The sequence below is a fragment of the Scyliorhinus torazame genome, chromosome 22 (assembly GCF_047496885.1).
Source record: "Scyliorhinus torazame isolate Kashiwa2021f chromosome 22, sScyTor2.1, whole genome shotgun sequence".
NCBI classification, from domain to species: Eukaryota; Metazoa; Chordata; class Chondrichthyes; order Carcharhiniformes; family Scyliorhinidae; genus Scyliorhinus; species Scyliorhinus torazame.
Window position 1 is genome coordinate 49,996,722 of NC_092728.1, and position 21,978 is coordinate 50,018,699.

At 49.0% G+C, this 21,978-nt stretch overlaps 1 protein-coding gene across 3 annotated transcripts in view; it reads left to right on the forward strand.

Annotated features, from left to right (window-relative positions):
• pnpla7b (patatin-like phospholipase domain containing 7b) overlaps positions 1–21,978 on the forward strand; it is a 473,312-nt gene that overhangs the window by 61,974 nt on the left and 389,360 nt on the right. For 2 of the 3 annotated variants that reach the window (XM_072488205.1, XM_072488203.1), the window contains 3 exons: positions 8,729–8,817; positions 19,297–19,437; positions 21,171–21,330. In XM_072488205.1, the coding sequence (XP_072344306.1) occupies positions 8,729–8,817; positions 19,297–19,437; positions 21,171–21,330 (390 nt within the window). Of the gene's footprint in view, positions 1–8,728; positions 8,818–19,296; positions 19,438–21,170; positions 21,331–21,978 lie in introns of those variants that run through there. The other variant, XM_072488204.1, reaches the window with a different exon arrangement.

Consider the following 21,978-nt stretch of genomic DNA (forward strand, 5'->3'; position numbering starts at 1 on the left):
AGCCCTAAAATCCCCGGGAACTTTTTATAAAACTCCACCGGGTACCCGTCCGGCCCCGGGGCTTTACCCGACTGCATTGCCTTCAAGCTCTCAACTATTTATTTGGCCCTAATCGGGGCCCCCAGCTCATCTACCAGCTCCCTACCCACCCTTGAGAAGGTCAGTCCGTCCCAAAAGCGCCTCATCCCCTCCGGCCCCGTGGGAGGTTCTGAGCGATAGAGCCTACTGTAAAAAGTCCCTGAACGCCCTATTTAGTCCTGCCACAACTCCCTTACCAAGGTCCCATCCCCATCAACCACCCTCTCTATTTCCCTGGCCGCCTCCCTCTTCCTAAGCTGCTGTGCCAGCATTCTACTGGCCTTCTCCCCATGTTCATAAAACGCTCCCCTCGCCTTTCTAAGCTGCTCCACTGCCTTACCTGTGGACAACACCCCAAACTCAGCCTGCAGCTTCCCTTAAGAGCTCCACCCCCGGGGTCACCGCATACCTCCTGTCTATCTGTAAGGAACCAGTCTGTTCGTTTCTGCCCTACTCGTCCTGCCCCTATGCGCCCGGACCGAAATCAGCTCCCCTCTCACCACTGCCTTCAGCGCTTCCCATACCACCGCTGCTGGGACTTCCCCCGTGTCATTAACCTGCAGGTAATTCTGCATGCACTTTGTCAGCCTCTCGCACACCACCTCGTCCGCCAACAACCCCACATCCAAACCACCCCCCCCCCCCCCCCCCCCCCCCCCCCCCCCCCCAATCTGCTTCATGAACCCAATCAGTTCCTTTGCCATTGCTGGCACTCTCCCCGTTTTCAAACACGACCGGTCCAGGCCAGGGTCGATGACTGTATTAAAATCCCCTCCCATAACCAGCTCGTGCGAGTCCAGGTCAGGTATCTTCCCCAGCAACCTCTTTATAAATTCCACGTCATCCCAATTTGGCGCCTACACATTAGCCAAGACCACCTTCCTCTCCTCCAGCTTACCACTGACCATGACATAACGCCCCCCCCCCCCCCCCCCCCCCCCCCCCCCTCCGAGACTATACTACCCACCTGAAATTGTACCCGCTTGTTGATCAAAATCACCACCCCTCTAGTCTTGGTGTCCAGCCCCGAATGAGAGACCTGACTGACCCAACCCTTCCTTAACCTGACTTGATCCGCCACTTTCAGGTGCGTCTCCTGCAACATAACCACGTCCGCCTTCAGAGCCTTCAAATATGCGAACACGCGTGCCCTCTTGACCGGCCCATTCAACCCCCTAATATTCCAGGTGATCAGCCTAGTTGGGGGGCACCGTACCCCCCCCCCCCCCTCCCCTGATCAGCCATCCCCTTTCCTGGGCCCGCCACCAGCCCATGCGCCGCGCCTCTCTCGGCGCGCCTTCTGCCAGCCCCCACCACCGACCTCCTCTCTGTCCCGAAACCCAAGTCTCTCCCTCGTCAGCAGAGTAACCACCCCCCCCCCTCCCCCCTCCAGCAACAACAGTTTGTAACCTAACCCCTGCCATAGATTAACCGTATGCACACTCCCCACTTTGCTTCCGTGGACTAGCTCACCCAGCTAGTCTGGTGACCCTCACCTCCGGCGCCAAGAAGTCTCCCACCTATTGTCCCCCCCCCCGCTCATCGAAACCACTTCCTTCATCAAACCGGCCCCAAACAATCGCCCAATTAACATAAGAGACAACCCAAAAAGAAAAACACACAGAAAACCTCCCAATAGTGTAAATCAAAGTAATACAAAGTAAAAAGCCCCACCAGCCAGCCCCACCAGCCATCCCCACCAAAACACCGAAAACCCACAGAAACCGAATAACTTTTACTTCCCCCTTCCTCCATCAAACTCGAATACAGAAGAAAAACGACAATAAGAACATGTACACATCACTCAGAAAGTTGCATCTTAAAACAAAAAGTTCTTAGTTCAGCACCAGCCCTTTCCTTTTAGCAAATCCATCGCGTCTTTGGGCGACTCAAAATAATGGTGCTGGTCCTCGTGCGTAACCCAAAGACGCGCGGGTATAACAGTCCAAATTTCACCCGCTTCTTGAACAGGATCGCCTTAACTTGGTTAAAGCCTGCCCTCCTTCTGGCCACCTCCACGCTCGTCCTGGTAGACACGCAAAATACTGTTCTCCCATTTGCAGCTCCGCGTACGCTTGGCCCACTGGAGCACACACTCCTTGTCCACAACCCTGTGGAACCGGACACCATCGCCTTGGGGGGGCCCACGGCCACGGCTTCCTCGCCAGTGCTCTGTACGCCCTGTCCACCTCCAACGGTCGGGGAAAAGCCCCCTCCCCCAGAAGCTTCTGAAACATACTTGCCACAAACGCGCCAGCATCCGACCCCTCAGCCTCCTCCGGGAGACTGACAATTCTTAAGTTCTGCCAACGAGCTCTATTCTCCAGGTCTTCTACCTTCTCCAGCAGCCTTTTTTGCTGATCCTTCAGCATCCCCACCTCCAGCTCAACCACTGTTTGGTGCTCCTCCTGGTCCGCCAGAGCTTTCTCCAGCTTCTGGATTGTCCGATCCTGGGCATCGAGCTTGCGCTCCAACCGATCGATCGATTCCTTTATCGGATCAAGACAGTCCTGTTTCTGCCTAGCGAAGCCCTCTTTTTAAAAAAAATACATATTTATTCAAATTTTCAACAACCACCCCCCCAACAAAAAGAAAGAAACAAGAACACAACAATCAGAAATTATACATTGGATTTCCCCCATATAAAATAACCCCCCATATAACATTTAAAAACACAAATAAGGAAATCCCCCCCAGCTTCACCCAAACGCCACCCCAAAAGAACCACTCCCTCCCCCCCTCCGCCCTTGGGCTGCTGCTGCTGCTGACCTCCCCCTAACGCTCCGCGAGATAGTCCAGGAACGGTTGGCACCGCATGAGGAACCCTTGCACAGACCCTCGCAAGGCAAACTTTATCCTCTCCAACTTGATGAACCCTGCCATGTCATTGATCTAATCTTCCACACCTAGGGGGCTTCGCATCTTTACATAGTAGCAAAATCCTCCGCCGGGCTACCAGGGATGCAAAGGCCAGAATACCGGCCTCTTTCGCCTCCTGCACTTGCGGCTCGTCCGATACCCCAAATAATGCCAATCCCCAGCTCGGCTTGACCCGGGAGTTCACCACCTTGGACATAGTCCTCGCAAAACCCCTCCAAAACCCATCCAGCGCCGGGCACGACCAGAACATATGGACATGATTTGAGGGCTCCCCGAGCACCTCCCACATCTGTCCTCCACCCCAAAGAACCTACTCACCCTCGCCCCTGTCATATGCACTCTGTGAGTAACTTTGAACTGTATTAGGCTGAGCCTGGCGCAAGAGGAGGAAGAATTAGCCCTACTCAGGGCATCAGCCCACAGCCCCTCATCTATCTCCTCCCTAAGCTCCTCCTCTCACTTGCCCTTTAACTCCTCCACCGAGGCCTCCTCCTCTTCCTTCAGCTCCTGGTAAATCGCCGAAACCTTGCCTTCTCCAACCCATACACCCGTAATCACCCTGTCCTGAATCCCACGTGCCGGAAGCAGCGGGAATCCCCTCACCTGCTGTCTCACAAACTCCCTCACTTGCATGTACCTGAAAGTGTTTCCCGGGAGTAGCCCAAACTTCTCCTCCAGCGCCCCAAGGCTCGCAAACATCCCATCAATGAACAGGTTCCCCATTCTTCTATTCCCTGCCCGATGCCAGCTCTGAAACCCCCCATCTATCCTTCCCGGGACGAACCGATGATTCTCCCGAAACGGGGACCAAACCGAGGCTCCCACTTCGCCCCTGTCTCGCCTCCACTGCCCCCAGATCTTCAGCGTCGCCGCCACCACCACCGGACTCGTGGTGTACCTTGTCGGCGAGAGCGGCAGCGGTGCCATCACCAGAGCCCTCAGGCTCGTGCCCACACAGGGCGCCATCTCTAGCCTCTTCCACGCTGCCCCCTCTCCCTCCATTACCCACTTACAGATCATCGCCACATTGGCTGCCCAATAATAGCCACACAAATTCGGCAGCGCCAGCCCCCCCCTGTCCCTGCTATGCTCCAGAAACACACTCTTCACCCTCGGGGTCTTATTCGCCCACACAAATCCCATGATGCTCCTGCTTACCCGTTTGAAAAAGGCCTTGGGGATCATAATTGGAAGGCACTGGAACACAAAGAGAAGCCTCTGGAGGACCGTCATTTTGACCGACTGCACCCTACCCGCTAGTGAGAGTGGCAGCATATCCCATCTTTTAAAATCCTCCTCCATTTGCTCTACCAACCGCGTCAAATTGAGCTTGTGCAGGGCCCCCCCCAACTCCTAGCTACTTTGATCCCTAGGTACCGAAAGCTCCTTTCCGCCCTCTTCAGCGGTAGCTCGTCTATCCCCCTTCCCTGGTCCCCTGAATGCACCACAAAGAGCTCACTCATCCCCACGTTGAGTTTATACCCCGAAAAGTCCCCAAACTCCCTAAGGATCCGCATAACCTCCGCCATCCCCTCCACTGGATCCGCAACATACAACAACAGGTCATCGGCATACAACGACACCCGGTGTTCCCTCCCCACCCCGGACCAGTCCCCTCCATTTCCTTGTCTCCCTCAGTGCCATGGCCAGCGGCTCAATTGCCAGTGCAAACAACAAGGGGGATAAGGGGCACCCCGCCTCGTCCCCCGGTACAGCCGAAAATACTCCGACCTCCGCCGGTTCGTAGCCACACTCACCACTGGGGCTCTATATAGCAGCCTGACCCAACTGATGAACCCCTCCCCGAACCCAAATCTCCGCAACACTTCCCAAAGATACTCCCCTCCACCCGATCAAAGGCCTTCTCCGCGTCCATAGCTGCCACTACCTCAGCTTCCCCCTCCACCGAGGGCATCATAATCACATTGAGGAGTCTCCGCACATTTGTGTTTGGCTGCCTACCCTTCACAAATCCCGTTTGGTCCTCCTGAATCACCCCCGGGCACAGTCCTCCATTCTCGTAGCCAGCACCTTCGCCAGCAACTTAGCGTCAATATTGAGGAGCGAGATCGGTCTATACGACCCACATTGCAATGGATCCTTGTCCCGCTTCAAGATCAAAAGCGCCCTGGACATTGTCGGGGGCAAGGTCCCCCATCCCCCGCCTTATTAAAAGTCCTCACTAGCAACGAGCCCAGCAGGTCCACGTATTTCCTGTAGAATTCAACCGGGAACCCATCCGGCCCCGGGGCCTTCCCCACCTGCATGCTCCCAATCCTTTAACCAGCTCCTCCAGCCCAATCGGTGCCCCCAAACAAGCCACCACCTCCTCCTCCACCCTCGGGAACCTCAGCTGATCTAGGAATCGTCGCATCCCCTCTTCCCCTGCTGGGGGCTCAGACCTGTACAGATCCCCTGCGCTTACCTCCACTGTGCCTCTGCTTTCCCCGTGGTCAACAGGTCGAATTCCGTCTGGAGGTTCCGTCGCTCCCTAAGTAGCCCCTCCTCTGGGGCCTCTGCATACTTCCTGTCTACCCTTAAAAACTCCCCCACTGACCTCTCCCTCCCCTCTCTCTTCTCCCTGTTTGCCCTCATGGAGATTAGCTCTCCTCTGACCAATGCCTCCCAGACTACCCCCACCTGCACCTCCCCGTTGTCGTTGGCCTCCAAATATCTTTCAATACATCCCCGCACCCTCTCATCCGCCAACAGTCCCACATAGAGGTGCCACAGCGGGCACTGGTCCTCTCCTCCCTCAACTCCAGCTCCACCCAATGCGGGGCGTGGTCCGAGATGGCTCTAGCCGAATATTTCGTTCCCTCCACTTTCGGGATTAGCGCCCTACTCAAAGGTCCATAAAACCCCTGCGCACCTTGGCCGCAGCCGGCCTCTTACCCGTCCTGGACTTAGAACGGTCCAGTGCTGGGTCCAGCACCGTGTTGAAGTCCCCCCCCCATTATCAAGCTTCCTACCTCCAGATCCGGAATCCGACCCAGCATGCGTTTCATAAATCCGGCATCATCCCAATTCGGGGCATATACGTTCACCAGTACCACCCGCACCCCCTGCAACCTACCACTCACCATCACGTATCGACCTCCATTATCCACTACAATATTCAGTGCCTCGAACGACACCCGCTTCCCCACCAGTATTGCAACCCCTCTGTTCTTTCACAACCAGCCCTGAATGAAAGACCTGTCCTACCCATCCCTTTCTCAGTCTAACCTGATCTGCCACCTTCAAATGTGTCTCCTGGAGCATAAACACGTCTGCCTTCAGTCCCTTTAAGTGCGCGAACACCCGGGCCCCCTTGACCGGCCCGTTCAGGCCCCTCACATTCCAAGCTGGATTGGGGGGCTACCCCCCCACCCCTGCCGACTAACCATCTCCTTTTCCAGGCCAGCCACGTGCCCGCGCCTCCCGCACCCTCCAGTCCCCCAGGCAGCGGACCCCCGCCACGACTACCTCTCCTACACTCGGCTCCCTTTTGGCCAATGCAGCAGCAACCCAGTTTCCCTCGACTCCCCCCCCCCCCCCCCCCCCCCCCCGCTAGATCCTGATCCAGTTTGCTCCCCCCATGACACTCGGTGTCAGCTGACTCCTGCTGACACCGGCCTCTCCCGCCATTCCTTCGACCCCCCCCCAGTGTGAGAATCCCCCCCCACCCCTTGGCAGTCAGTGTGCACTCCTCTCCAGCACTGCCCTTCCCACCTGGCCCCGCCCCCATCCTTCCCTAACACGTTACAAAGCCCGCGCCTTCCTGAGCTGGCCCCGCCCCCTCTGGCGCAGCTCCTTTTTGCGACCTTACCCCAACTCCCCATCCCCGGGCCTCCACCCCCCCCTCTTCCTCCGTGGGGCCCTGCCCGTCCAACACCGACGCCCACACTCCCACAGCCCCCACATCAAATCCATTCACCCATCCCCACCCAGCTCTCAAACAAAAAGAACATTCCCCAAACGTAGTAAACACAGTAAACATCCCCCCCCCCCCCCCGGTGACAAACCCTCAATTTGAGTCCAACTTTTCAGTCTGTATGAAGTTCCATGCCTCATCAGGCGTTTCAAAATAGTGGTGCCGATCTTGGAATGTGACCCACAATTGCGCTGGCTGCAGCATCCCGAACTTCACCGCCTTCCGATGGAGCACCGCCTTAGCCCGGTTGAAACCAGCCCTCTTCTTCGCCACCTCCGCACTCCAGTCCTGATAAATTCGGATCTCCGTGTTCTCCCATCTGCTGCTCCGCTCTTTTTTGGTCCATCTCAGGACACACTCTCTGTCCATAAAGCTGTGGAACCTCACCACTACAGCCCTTGGCGGCTCGTTGGCTTTGGGTCTCCTTGCCAGGACCCAATGAGCCCCATCCAGCTCCAGGGGCCTCGGGAAAGCTCCCGCGCCCTCAGCAAATTGAGCATCGTGCTCATTTATGCCCCGGCATCGGGCCCCTCCACTCCTTCAGGGAGACACAGAATCCGAAGATTCTTCCTCTACCTATTCTCCAGGTCCTCAAATTTTTCTGCCCACCTCTTGTGCAGCACCTCGTGCGCCTCCACCTTCACCGCCAGGCCCAAGATCTCGTTCTCGTTTTCCGAAGCATTTTGCCGCACCTCCCAGATCGCCGCCCCTTGGGCCTTCTGGGTCTCCACAAGCTTCTCAATCGCCGCCTTCATTGGCGCCAGCATTTCTGTCCTCAGCTCCTCAAAGCAGCGTTTAAGAAACTCCTGCTGCTCCTGCGACCACTGCGCCCATGCTGCTTGGTCTCCACCCGCCGCCATCTTGCTTTTCCTCCCTCGCAGTTTTCGCTGCACCAGGATCACTTTTGTAACTGCTCCACTCCTGGTCCAATCCATATAATGTCAGGGGGACCTTGCTGTCACCTTCCCACACTGGAAGCCGTCGAACAATTGCCGTTGGGGCCCCTCTGAAGAGCGCAAAAGTCCGTTCCCGGCGGGAGCTGCCGAATGTGCGACCTACCTAGGCATAGCCGCAACCGGAAGTCCTAGCGAAGCCCTCTTGAATGACCCGCATCAATTCCTCCATTGATGGTTGGGCCATCACAGCAGTGGTCCGAACATCAGCCAGATTGCCTTCTGCCACAGCCTCCACCCAGCCCTTGCTTGTCTTATTTCTCCCTTTTCGATCCCTTGGGGTTCTTCTTTCCATACACTAATGTGAGGAACCAGTGCCAAATTGACTTCACCTTCAAATCCAGCGCTCAAAAGCTAAAAAGTCGGGGGGACAGGTCCAAAAGTCCGGCCAGTGCGGGAGCCACCAAATGCGCGACCTACTCCCTCATAGTCGCCACCGGAAGTCCCCGGATATTTTATTATTCATACAATTGTTTGATTCACTAGGTTCAGCATAGGAATAAGAAGTAGGAACAGCCACCACCTCCATTCGGCTTCACATTTCTCCTCTTCCTCCTTAGCCATGGATAAGACGTTAACTGCACTCCTGACCTAAGGTTCATGATGCTCTACATGGGATAGGATGCCACCACCTGGTACATTCATCCATTGCGCCAATGGATTTGAGTTGGGGGCAGGTGTTTGGGTGCTTTTCAACACTTATCTCTGCCATACTGATTGGTATTTTGAGAGTTTAGCTTATTGTGCAAAAACACCAAATATGCAGTTGTGTAGATGGTAGAATCCTGATTAAGCCATTTTAAACTATATAATTAAACCCGTTGGAAGCTAAGTGCACGTTTAAAAGAAATGAAGCAGAATGACTTTGATTCTGGCTATAATCTGCTTTCTTTAAATCCAGGTGAAGCTATCTACCTCATCGCTGGTTGGGAACAATGTGCCTCGTCAGAGGTTGAGGAAGAGGCAGAAGGTACTGAACCTGGCTAGAAGGTACACCCAGTGCAAATTGCTTTAGTCTAATTATAGTTACCTTGATGAAGGGGAGAAAAGGAGAGAAACGCTAGACTCTGTCATGATACCTGCCCAGATGATGTCTTGTATCCCATCAGCTACGCTATGAATGGATTTTCTGCACCAGCTAGAATAATTAAAATTACTCTTTCTCAATTATGAAATGTCACTGTTTATTAATACGTGTCCATTTTGGGATATATTTGATGGACCATTGTAATTTGGCTCAAATCGTTCTCCCGCATGTTTCATGTAATTTTCGCTGTGCTTTGGTTACAGTAGCAATAACTTTGAAATCAGTGAGAGGAGTCTAATAAAAGATTTGAGTCCTAGTTCCTAAGGGTTTGTTTCAGTGGGTTAGGGATTAATCAAAACATACTTGGCACATTATCTCGGCTAGCACTTCATACTGTACAAAGGGAGAGTTGCAGTGCAGGGTGTGGTGTTTTTCAGATAAGGAATTATATTGAGACTCCCTTTAATTTGTAAGATCTGATGTCACTATTTTGAATATGTCTAGGGGAGTCATCCCCAATGTCCTAGTCAATATTTATCCCTCACTGAATCAAGATTATCTGATTATTATCACACTTAAGTTTATTGGGACCTTACTGTGTATTGATTAGTTGTTGCATTTCCTACATTACAGCAGTGACTGCACTTCAAGTAGTCGTAATTTCTTTATTTTCATGTCTATGGTCAGTAGAGGTAAGAAATAATTTCGAAGAGTATTTAACAAGATTAATACTGAGGAGTTTATTTAATTTAATAGACACAGAGTGAAACTTGAATGACTTCTGTCATGTGTTCCCAGTGTGGCTGATTGTAAGTGCCATTATTGTAATGCCTGATGGATTTTGCTGGCATGAGTCTTCATTTGACTCAACTCATCAACTTTGCTGTTTCTAACCTGGTTCCATGCACAGTTCCTCACTTTGATAAGATGACATACCCGTGGGCCTGTGCAAGTTCTGTTGGGGTGGAGTTTGGGAGATCTCTGAATATACTCCAGCATGAATAGCAACTAATCCTTTCTCTCTGTGCCCTGGTTTTTGAGCCAATCTTGACTGTAAAGATTGAAAACCTATTATGGGAAAGAAGGTAATATGCCAAAATGTTGCCACCACAAATGATAAACAATTTTGTTGTAATCCTCACTGGGGATGCCACAAAGGGGTTTAATGGTTTGCAGGCACTCGCCATAGGGAGAAAGTGAGGGAGTGGCTTGATTCTTGCTGAATCGGTAGATTTAAGCTGAAGTAAAGCGAAGTGCAGTTCATATTGTTTAATTATAGTATTTGAGTAAGTTAGTTTGCTACCTGTGTAAGTATGGCAATGGAATAATGGACTAAAAGCAACACAGGAGCTGGGCACCATTCAGTTGCAACCAGATGTTATAATGAAACCCGCAAAATCTTTTGCGTCAAATTAGTACCTTTATTCATAGAAACTGCTAAATGTTGCATCCTTGATTTCCACTATTTTTGTTACTTCCACCACCAATAACCATTGACAGCTTCACCTGCTGTTGTCCACCATGCATCTCAAATCTCCTCTGCGTGTCTTCCATCCTTCCCATCCCATTCCTTCAAACTTTCCACGCCCCTCTAGTCTCCCCATCCCATTGCTTCAGTTTCGCCTGCCATGTCAATCTATCCATTCCTACCATTCTGACCCTTTTGAGCAATTCCATCTCATCCCTCATGGAAACAATCTCCCTAACCAGAAGGACCACAAACCAATCTCTTAATGCTCTGAAATCTCACAAGAATTTATCTCTGGGATTTCAACATAGGCTGACAATGGGCATAGGAGCATCGAAAATAGGAGCAGGAGTAAGCCATTGTGGCCATCAAGCCTGCTCTGCCATTGACTATGATCATGGCTGACCTCTATCTTCAAGCCATCCTGTCACTCTCTCACCATACACCTTCACATCTTTAGTGTCCAGAAATCTATCCATTTCCTTCTTAAATACATTCAGTGACTTGACCTCCACAGCTTTCTATGGTAGAGAATTCCATGGGTTCACCACCCCCTGAGTGAAGAAATTGGCCTACCCCATGCCCTGAGACTGCCACCCCTGTTCTCGACCCCCCGCCCCAGCCAGCCTGTCCAGCCTTGTCAGAAATTTGTGTTTCAGTGAGAAGCCCTTTCATTATTCTAAATTCCAGTGAATATAGGCTTAGTTGACCCAATCCCCCTTCATATGATAATCCCACCATCCCAGGGATCAGTATGAAGAACGTTCATTGCACTCCCTCTATGGCAAGTAAATCCTGCCTTAGGTAAGGAGACCAAAACTGCACACAACAGTCTACGTGTGGTCTCACCAAGGTTCTGTAGAGCTGCAGTAAGACAGCCTTGCTCCTGTACTCAAATCTTCTTGCAATGAAGGCCAACATACCATTTGCTTTCCTAACAGCTTGCTGCATCTGCAAGGTTGTGTATAAGGACACCCAGGTCCCTTTGTACTTCAATATTTCCCAATTTATCACTATTTAAATAACACTCTGAAATTCTGTTTTTCATACCGAAGTAGATAACTTCACACTTATCTGTTTTATACTGCACCTGCACTATATTTGCCCACTTACTCAACTTGTCTAAATCGCCTTGAAGCCTATTTACATTCTCTCCACCACTCACATTCACACCCTAATTTTGTGTCATCAGCAAACTTGGCAACATTACATTTGGTTCCCTTATCCAAATCCCGTACCAGCCTCCCCGAACAGGCGCCGGAATGTGGCGACTAGGGGCTTTTCACAGTAACTTCATTTGAAGCCTACTTAAGAACATAAGAACTAGGAGCAGGAGTATGCCATCTGGCCCCTCGAGCCTGCTCCACCATTCAATGAGATCATGGCTGATCTTTTGTGGACTTAGCTCCACTTTCCGGCCCGAACACCATAACCCTTAATCCCTTTATTCTTCAAAAAACTATCTATCTTTATCTTAAAAACATTTAATGAAGGAGCGTCTACTGCTTCACTGGGCAAGGAATTCCATAGATTCACAACCCTTTGGGTGAAGAAGTTCCTCCTAAACTCAGTCCTAAATCTACTTCCTCTTATTGAGGCTATGCCCCCTAGCTCTGCTTTCACCCGCCAGTGGAAACAACCTGCCCGCATCTATCCTATCTATTCTCTTCATAATCTTATATGTTTCAATAAGATCCCCCCTCATCCTTCTAAATTCCAACGAGTACAGTCCCAGTCTACTCAACCTCTCCTCGTAATCCAACCCCTTCAGATTTGGGATTAACCTAGTGAATCTCCTCTGCACACCCTCCAGTGCCAGTACGTCCTTTCTCAAGTAAGGAGACCAAAACTGAACACAATACTCCAGGTGTGGCCTCACTAACACCTTATACAATTGCAGCAGAACCTCCCTAGTCTTAAACTCCATCCCTCTAGCAATGAAGGACAAAATTCCATTTGCCTTCTTAATCACCTGTTGCACCTGTAAGCCAACTTTTTGCGACTCATGCACTAGCACACCCAGGTCTCTCTGCACAGCAGCATGTTTTAATATTTTATCATTTAAATAATAATCCCTTTTGCTGTTATTCCTACCAAAATGGATAACCTCACATTTGTCAACATTGTATGCCATCTGCCAGACCCTAGCCCATTCACTTATCCAAATCCCTCTGCAGACTTCCAGTATCCTCTGCACTTTTTGCTTTACCACTTATCTTAGTGTCGTCTGCAAACTTGGACACATTGCCCTTGGTCCCCAACTCCAAATCATCTATGTAAATTGTGAACAGTTGTGGGCCCAACACTGATCCCTGAGGGACACCACTAGCTACTGATTGCCAACCAGAGAAACACCCATTAATCCCCACTCTTTGCTTTCTATTAATTAACCAATCCTCTATCCATGCTACTACTTTCCCCTTAATGCCATGCATCATTATCTTATGCAACAACCTTTTGTGTGGCACCTTGTCAAAGGCTTTCTGGAAATCCAGATATACCACATCCATTGGCTCCCCGTTATCTACCGCACTGTTAATGTCCTCAAAAAATTCCACTAAATTAGTTAGTCATGACCTGCCCTTTATGAACCCATGCTGCGTCTGCCCAATGGAACAATTTCCATCCAGATGCCTCGCTCTTTCTTCCTTGATCATAGATTCCAGCATCTTCCCTACTACCGAAGTTAAGCTCACTGGCCTATAATTACCCGCTTTCTGCCTACCTCCTTTTTTAAACAGTGGTGTCACGTTTGCTAATTTCCAATCCGCCGGGACCACCCGTGACAATAAGCGATTTTCATTTCATTTCATTTTTCATCATTGATAGAAATTGTGAATAGCTGGGGCCCAAGCATTGATCCTTGTGGGATCCCACTTGTCACTGCCTGCCACCCCAAAAAAGACCTATTTATTTCTACTCTGTTTCCTATCTGCAACCAATTCTCAATGTAATGGGTCATATAAAGGTTTATTAACTTGAATAGTGAAAGCCTGTAGCACAGTTATAAATTTTCACTTTCTAAACGTGGATACTTCTGGGGAAACTGTGGTGAAGGATGGATGGCTGTAGGTCCCTCACTGAATATGTAAGGAGTGGGAATATTCACTGAATATGTAAGGAGTGGGAATAATATAAAGTGTTTTAAGTTTTGAAGCATTTTGCATTCTGTGCACTACAGGCAAGATTGCATTGATCTGTTGAGAAAATCAAATTTACCTTGCTGTTGAGCATGGAGATCGGGCATTTTAATTCCTGATGGGCCTCGGAACTTTTGTGCACCTGCAGATTGGGATAGGGCTGCACATGTACAGATTGGCATATTTACATTCTTTGGGCCCAGTGCGCCTGTGCATGAAGAAAACAATGGTGTGTAAACCCTATTACGATCCCAGACCAGACCCCAACAGCAGCTAGGATACTGGACCTAAACCCCAATATTTTATTTTAATTTTGTAAGACTGAGGGGAAAGGGTACTTCGCTCCAGGAGTGATTGCACAAAGAAATAGGAATATTGTATATTAAAACAAACTTTATTACGAATACAGTATGAAAATCTCTAATATCACACCCGAAAATAGTTTGCAATTGCCCCTTAAAACAATACTACTCAACACAGTGAATACAATATCCTTAATTGCTAAGGGGTAACCAAGAAGTTAGATGGGGGCTGTGCAGTCGACGTTGTCTACATGGACTTTAGCAAGGCCTTTGACAAGGTACCGCATGGTAGATTGTTGCAAAAGGTTAAATCTCACGGAATCCAGGGTGAGGTAGCCAATTGGATGCAAAATTGGCTTGGTGGAGGGTTGTTTTTCAAACTGGAGGCCTGTGACCAGCGGTGTGCCTCGGGGATCGGTGCTGGGTCCATTGTTAGTTTTTTATATATATTAATGATTTGGATGAGAATATAGGAGGCATGGTTAGTAAGTTTGCAGGTAGATTATATAAGATTGCAACATGATCTTGACTAATTGGGTCAGCGGGCTGATGAATTGCAGATGGAGTTTAATTTGGATAAATGTGAGGTGATGCATTGTGATAGATCAAATCAGGACATGACCTACTCAGTTAATGGTAGAGAGTTTGGGAGAGTTACAGAACAAAGAGATCTAGGGGTAATCATAGCTCCTTGAAGGTGGAGTCGCAGGTGGACAGGGTGGTGAAGAAGGCATGCAGCATGCTAGGTTTTATTGGTCAGAATATTGAGGTCCTGTTGAGGTTGTACAAGACATTGGTTAGACAACACATGGAATACTGTGTTCAGTTCTGGTCAACCGATTATAGGAAGGATATTGTTAAACTAGAAAGAGTGCAGAAGAGATTTACACTAGGATGCTATCAGGACTTGATGGTCTGAGTTATAAGGAGAGGCTGAATAGAACATACAGTGCGGAAGGAGGCCATTCGGCCCATCGAGTCTGCACCGACCCACTTAAGCCATCACTTCCACCCTATCCCGTAACCCAATAACCCCTCCTAACCTTGACACTAAGGGCAATTTAGCATGGCCAATCCACCTAACCTGCATGTCTTTGGACTGGGAGGAAACCGGGGCACTCGTAGGAAACCCACGCACTCTTGTCGGGTCTTTGTTTCTTTTAGTGATCAGCAATATCGAGACCTGTGCCAGCAATGGCGGCAGGGTCCTTCTGACAACGAATCATTGAACGGATCCCACAGATGGACCCGGTGCCTTCCCCGACTGCATGGAGTGCTTCCAGCCCCTGTCTCTAATCCTTCCCCACATCCGGCATGGCCCGCCTGTCACACAACTGTTTCATCTTCGAGTCCTCCCTCCGCAGTCTCGGAGGGTATAGCTTTCAGTAGAAAGTCGCGCAAGCCTCATTTATCTTATCTGATGCTGTGACTAATTTACCGTTCCTACCTTCACCTGCACTATCTCTCTCGTGGCTGCCTGCTTTCTCAGCTGGTGAGCCAGTAGGCAGCTGGCCTTGTCCCCATATTCAGAAAAGGTCCCCTGTGTCTGGCGGAGTTGGTGCACTGTTTTCCCGGTAGAAAGCAGATCAAACTCCAACTGTAGCTTTTTCCTCTCCGCCAGCAGTTCTACGGTCGGGCCTTTTTGACTGCCGATCCACATCCAATATGAAGTCGATCAGTCGTTGCCTAGCTGCCCTCTCCTTTTTGTCCCTGATTGCCCTGTATGCTATTATTTTCCCCCCCTATCACTGCCTTCAGTGCCTCTCTGAATGTGGAGGGTGAGACCTCCCTATTCTGGTTGCAGGTTACATATCCATCGATGGCTTGTGACATTCTTTCACAGAATGCCTTGTCGGTGAGAGGGGATGTGTCCATCCTCCCTGGGGGCTTTGGGTCCGGCCCGTCTCCAACCTCCCATCCATGTAGTGTGGAGCAAGGTTCCAGATTACTATTGCGAAATATTCCATTCCCCCCATCTGCTCCATAAAGGTGTACAGTTCCTTTGCCATAGCCGATAGTTTCTCCAATTTGGAGCTGGATTTGTCTGTCGTCAGGTCTTGTACACAGATAAAGTTTCTCCCCCCCCCCATGATTAGTTGGTGGGAGTCTAGGTCGGGGATTTCTGCCATGGTCTTTTTGATGAAGTTTGCGTCATCCCAATTGGGGACATATATATTGACCAGTGCACCTTCCAGGACACTGCTCACCATTACATACTGACCCCCGGGTCCGTCACAGTAAAAGTCGTCCTCTTACTCAACAGTATGGCTACCACCTTCGCCCTCGTACCCTCGCACGCTTGGTAGGTCTGCCCTATCCAGCTTTTCCCTTACCCTCACTTGGTCCTTGTCCCTCGGGTGTGTCTCTTGGAGGAAGACTATGTCGGCTTTTAGGTTTTTTTTAGATGTTTGAAGACTCTGGACCTTTCACCGGGCAGTTGGGTCTCCTGACGTTCAGATGATTATTCTGATGGGGGATTTCTCCCCACCCGCTCCCCGCACGGAGTCAGCCATACTTACCTCGTGGATGTGCCCCTGCACGCCACGGTTTTCCTTTGTTTGAGGGCCATCCAAGATGTCCAACCATCCCCATGTGCAACCTATTGTAACCAGTGTTAGACTATAAGACATAGGAGCAGAATTAGGCCATTCGGCCCATCAGGTCTGCTCTGCCATTCAATCGTGGCTGATATATTTCTCATCCCCATTCTCCTGCTTTCTCCCCATAACCCCTGAACCCCTTATTAATCAAGAACCTGTCACTTGCTGTCTTACAGACACTGTGAATTGGCCTCCACAGCCTTCTGTGGCAATGAGTTCCACATATTCACCACCCTCTGGCTGAAGAAATTCCTTCTCCTCTCAGTTTTATTGGATTATCCTTTCAGTCTGAGGCTGTGCCCTCGGGTTCTAATTTCTCCTATAGTGAAATCATCCTCTTGACTCTATCTGGGCGTTTCAATATTCTGTGTGTTTCAATAAGACCCCCCTCATCCTTCCAAACTCCAACGGGTACAGACCCAGAGTCCTCAACTGCTCGTCATATGACAAGTCCTTCATTCCAGGGATCATTCTTGTGAACCTCCTCTGGACCCTGTCCAAGTCCTTTCTCACCCCAAGGTTGTGTAATTGTTCAGTCCAGAGAATGAGAAATGATGGTTAATGATTACTATGTATCCACTGCTAATGTCTTCCCAGCCCGTTCATCTTTGCATCCTCTGGCGTGTTGAAATAATGTTCCTGTTTGTCATATGTTACCCAAAGTCTTGCCAGGTACAACATTCCGAAACCTGCCTTGTTTTTGAATAAAGCTACCTTGGCCCAATTAAATTCAACTTGGCGCTTGGCCAGGTTGACCCCAATGTCCTGATAGATGCGGATCATATGTCCCTCCCATCGACAGGACTGCATGCTTCTCACCCAGTTCAGGATCTGCTCTTTATCCTGCAATTTATGGAGCTTTGCTATGATCGCCCGCGGTGCGCCTCCTGCTTTGGGGCTTTACCAGAGCGACCTGTGGGCCCGGTCCACCTCTGGGGGCTTGGGGAACTTTTTTCTCTCTCTCTCTCTCTCTCTCTCTCTCTCTCTGTGCCCTCAGGTAGCTTGACAATCTTGAAGTTCTGGCGGCGGGACCTGTTATCCTGATCCTCCACCTTCCCCTAAAGCATCCTCTGGGTTACTACCAACCTTGCCACTTCTGCTCGAGTGAGGTTATCCAATTGCTCTGGTCTGTGGCTACTTTCTCCAGCTCCCGCACTGTCGTTTCCTGGGTCTCCAGTTTCTGCTCCAGCGCCTCTTTGAAGCGGGCCAGCGTGATTTCTATGGCCGGCATCATGGCCTCCATTTTTAAAAATAAATTTAGAGCATCCAATTCATTTTTTCCAATTAAGGGGCAATTTAACGTGGCCACTCCACCTAACCTGCACTTCTTTGGGTTGTGGGGGTGAAACCCACGCAGACACGGGGAGAATGTTCAAACTCCACACGGACAGTGACCCAGAGCTGGGATTCGAACCAGGGTCCTCGGCGCCGTAGGCAGCAGTGCTAACCACTGTACCACGTGCTGCCCTCTCATGACCTCCATGAGATCTTCTTTGATGGAGTCCCTGACAGTAACTTAATTGAAGCCTACTTGTGACAATAAGCGATTTTCATTTCATTCATTCATTTCATTTCATTTTCATTTTTGGAGCTCCTGTGTAAGGAACTCCATCCACTGCCCTGTCGATGGGTGGGCTGGTGTTCGTGCTGTGATCCCTCTTGGTCCGCCATACCCTGCTCTGCGTGTCTGCGGTCTGTATCTTCCTCTCCTGACTTTTGCTGCTTTTACCGTTTTTCTGGCTCCGTGTGATTTGAAGGCAATCCCTTGGGTGGTTGTTAGTTTAGGGTAAGGATGGGGCCTTTTTTCTTTGTTGTTGTTGTTTCAGTGTCCAATTTCCGGGTTAAAAGGGCCTAATTCGAAGTTCCCAAGGAAGAGCCACCTTTCGTGCAACCGTCCAGCACATCGCCACCACTGGAAGTTGCCCAGTATTTTTCTTCGCTATACTTACAGCTCTACTGTTCATATGATTTTTACAAGATTGTACGGATCAGACTGCCTGCCATTTTGTTTTGGTGTGTCAGTTGGCAGAGCCCCTTGGCTCACTCAGTTGTTTAAATGTCACGTTTTCACAAAACTGACCATATATACAAGGTACATTTTACAAACCAGGTACACAATCCAGCTGGTAATTAAGTTTATGTGCAGGGTACACCATTCCAGATGATGGTTAATTTTCCAGAGAAGGAACAGAGTTCCAGATAATGGTTAGGTCTAGGCGAAGAGTTCCATGGTTAATATTATGTTCAAGATACAGAGCATCATGGGTTTGGATAGCTGTCAAGGTGGTAATCGATGTTGGACACAAGTTGCTCATTTTCAGTTGAAGGTTAACTCTGGAAGGTGGTGCTGACTGCTTGAATTTAGAATTGTGAGGTTTGACTGCTGGTGTTGAATGCAGATCTCTTGGATTCACAGAAAGCATTGGAGTGCTCTTGCGCTTGTTCCTGGCGTTGATGTGATGATGTGAATATCTGGAGGGAATAATTTATTCATTGACAGCTATTGTCAATCAGAGCTGGCTTTGGTGGATGTTTTTTGTCTTTCTTTTGAGTTTTTGAGGTATGAATTTTTCTTCTTGAAGTCCAGGACTGTTGTCTAAGAATTAGCCCATCTCCCTATTGTTAGTCACTTCAATATGCAGTGCTATAGGTGGCAATCCTTAATTTAAAAAAAAAGAGTGTTTGAGGAGATGGTACTGTTTGCAGGAAAAGGTTGTCTACATTTGCCGTCAGGGTGGGTGTCTGAGTGTTTGTAGAGTATGGCAGCACTTGTTAATAGACAAACCCTTCAGTGCAAAGCTTGCAAAGACTATTATTGAACTGCTTTCAGCCATCGTTTATATCCTTGGTAAATTTGCTGTACCCCAACAATTTAAGGAAAAGAAAAAAAACATAATTGCAGTGTTAATTTGTTTTTCTGATGCTCTTGCAGGATACTCCGCCTCAAGAAAGAGCCTCCAACCTTGCAGCCAAAAGAGCCACCCTCCTCACTGCTGGAGGCTGATCTGACCGAATTTGACGTGAAGAATTCCCACTTGCCTTCTGAGGTTCTTTATATGCTCAAAAATGTTAGGTAAGCATGACAAGTAGGTGATGCCACTTTCACTGTACAATTTGTGTTGTTGTTCTGCCAGTGTTTCTTATAGGGAAGCTAATTCAGTAGCATTTAATGTACCTTTTATATTATTTAAGTGCTGCTCCAAATTCACCATTTTGTCCCCATCACTTGACAGCCGTATGTCTGACTCAGGAGACCTGATATAGAACATAGGAGCTCCTCAGCCCTTCGAGCCTGCTCTGCCATTCAACAATTAGATCCGGGCCAATTGTCTACCCAAATGTCACTCTCCTGTGCTCTCCTCATATTCTGTGATGTCATTGGTATCCAGAAATCTGATTGTCTTGTGCATAGTCCATGACTGAGCATCACAGCCCTCTAGGGTAGAGAATTCCAAAGATTCATTACCCTGCAAGTGAAGAAACTCCTCATCTCAGTCCTAAATGGCTTGCCCCTTATTCTGAGATTGTGTTCCCTGGTTCTAGACTTCCCCAGCCAGGGAAACATCCTTCCTACGTCTACCCGGCAGTGGATTCAATGGGGTCACCCCTTATTCTTCTAAACTCTAGAGAATCCAAGCCCAATTTCCTCCCATCTGTCCTTGTAGGACAGTCCTGCCATCCCAGGAATTAGTCTGGTAAACCTGCGCTACACTCCCTCAATGACCAGTATATTCTTCCAGAGGTAGGGGACTAAACTGTACACAATACTCCAGGTGCAGTCTTACCGCGGTTCCATACAATCGAAACAAACCATCTTTACTCCTATGCTTAAATACGAATATAGGAGCAGGAGTAGGCCATTCAGCCCCTCGAGTCTCCTTCGCCACTTAATAGGATCATGTAAGCATCTGATCCTAGATCAACAAGAGCATGGCATGTGAGGAGAGTAGCGAAGAAATTTAAGGGTGAGGTGAAAGAGAATTTGAACCCAGTGTTGATGCCATCTAAGCTGCCCCCGGTCACAGCAGGCTGACTTTCCTGAGTTCCTGAATTACTCTGTGATATACAACATATGTGCATCCAGAGTCGCATTTGAGAAGATTTTCTCTACTGCTCGACAGGAGGCACTGACCTTCACTCTGGTGCAGTTCTGCAGATGCAGACAACTTCTCCTCGCTGTTGAATTATAGTGTTTAGGGGGGGTGCACATCACAGCAGATTTCAACATGCATGACACCTCCAAGTGAGTGATCAAATGGTCAACAGGACACCCTGGCTGATTTAAAAATGTTATATTTTTGTTCTTATCCCTTCAAGCCAGCCAAACAGCGGGCGTTTCCTGTTGGCAATTGTAAGGTATCCAGTAGCTGACCTGACTGAGAACAGTGAGCTTGGCTCTTAGCAATGAATTTCGGATTTTTCAGCAGTTTGTTTTATTACCGTGCTAAATACCATTGATATTCCCAAATTGGCTTTAGGAAGCTCACAAGAGCAACCTGGGATGAAACTCGATCAGATTCTTTCATTCTCATTGGGTCTCCAGTTAATGTCTCCATACCATGGTGTGGTTAACATCAGCTTTATGGTAAGATACTGAATGAAGCTCCTTTATAAAGCTGAATCAGGGCTGATTCTACACTTGGCTTTGGTTCTGCTGTGAATCACAAATGCAGGTCAGTGTGAGTGCAGTGTTAAACAATCTGGTATCAACCTGTCCCTTTACAGGTGCTGGTGGACTTGCTGTTAACGTAATTGCTTCAGTTATTTATATTTCAGTGCAAAATGTGTCACTCTTTATCCTTGCAGGGTGTTGGGACATTTTGAGAAACCACTGTTTTTGGAACTGTGCAAACACATGTTCTTTGTGCAGTTCCACGATGGGGAGTACATCTTCCGTCCAGGCGAGATTGATGACAGCATCTACGTGGTGCAGGATGGGAGGCTGGAACTGTGCATTAATGAGAATGTAAGAATGTGTTCCCTCCGTACCGAAGAACAGCTTATACCAATTAGAATTCTAGTTCTGTTGATCAGCGGCATGTCTGGGCTCACGTCAAAATGGTTAAAGGGTTACTGACTTTAATAAGCTCCCTTTCTTTTAATAGTGATGTTGGAAGCAGTGGAGTCTAATCATGTTAGAGTTGCTCTCTTTGAGGAGTTGCACTGTTTAACGTGCATGATGAAGCTGGGTTTACTTTATGAGCTGTGGTAATTACTTATAGTGCTTACGCTGTTATGGAGGAATTAATCACATTGTCAAGCTCAGTAAAGCATCACATCCAGTGTGCTTTGCTCCTTACTGTATCTCTGGGAGATCTCTCACCCTGTTCCTGATTATTCTACCCATGTTAAGTTAATTCTTTCAATGTGTCACTCCAGCTTTGTAGGGGCACTTGAGTATGGCATCAAGGAGCCCTGGCTAAACTGGAGTCAATGGGAATCAGGGGGGGGAAACTCTCTGCTGGTTGGATTCATACCTGGCACAAAGGAAGATGGTTATTATGGTTGGAGATCAATCATCTCAACTCCAGGAGTTCCTCAGGGTAGTGTCCTAGGCCCAACCATTTTCAGCTGCTTCATCAATGACCTCCCTTCCATCATAAGGTCAGAAGTG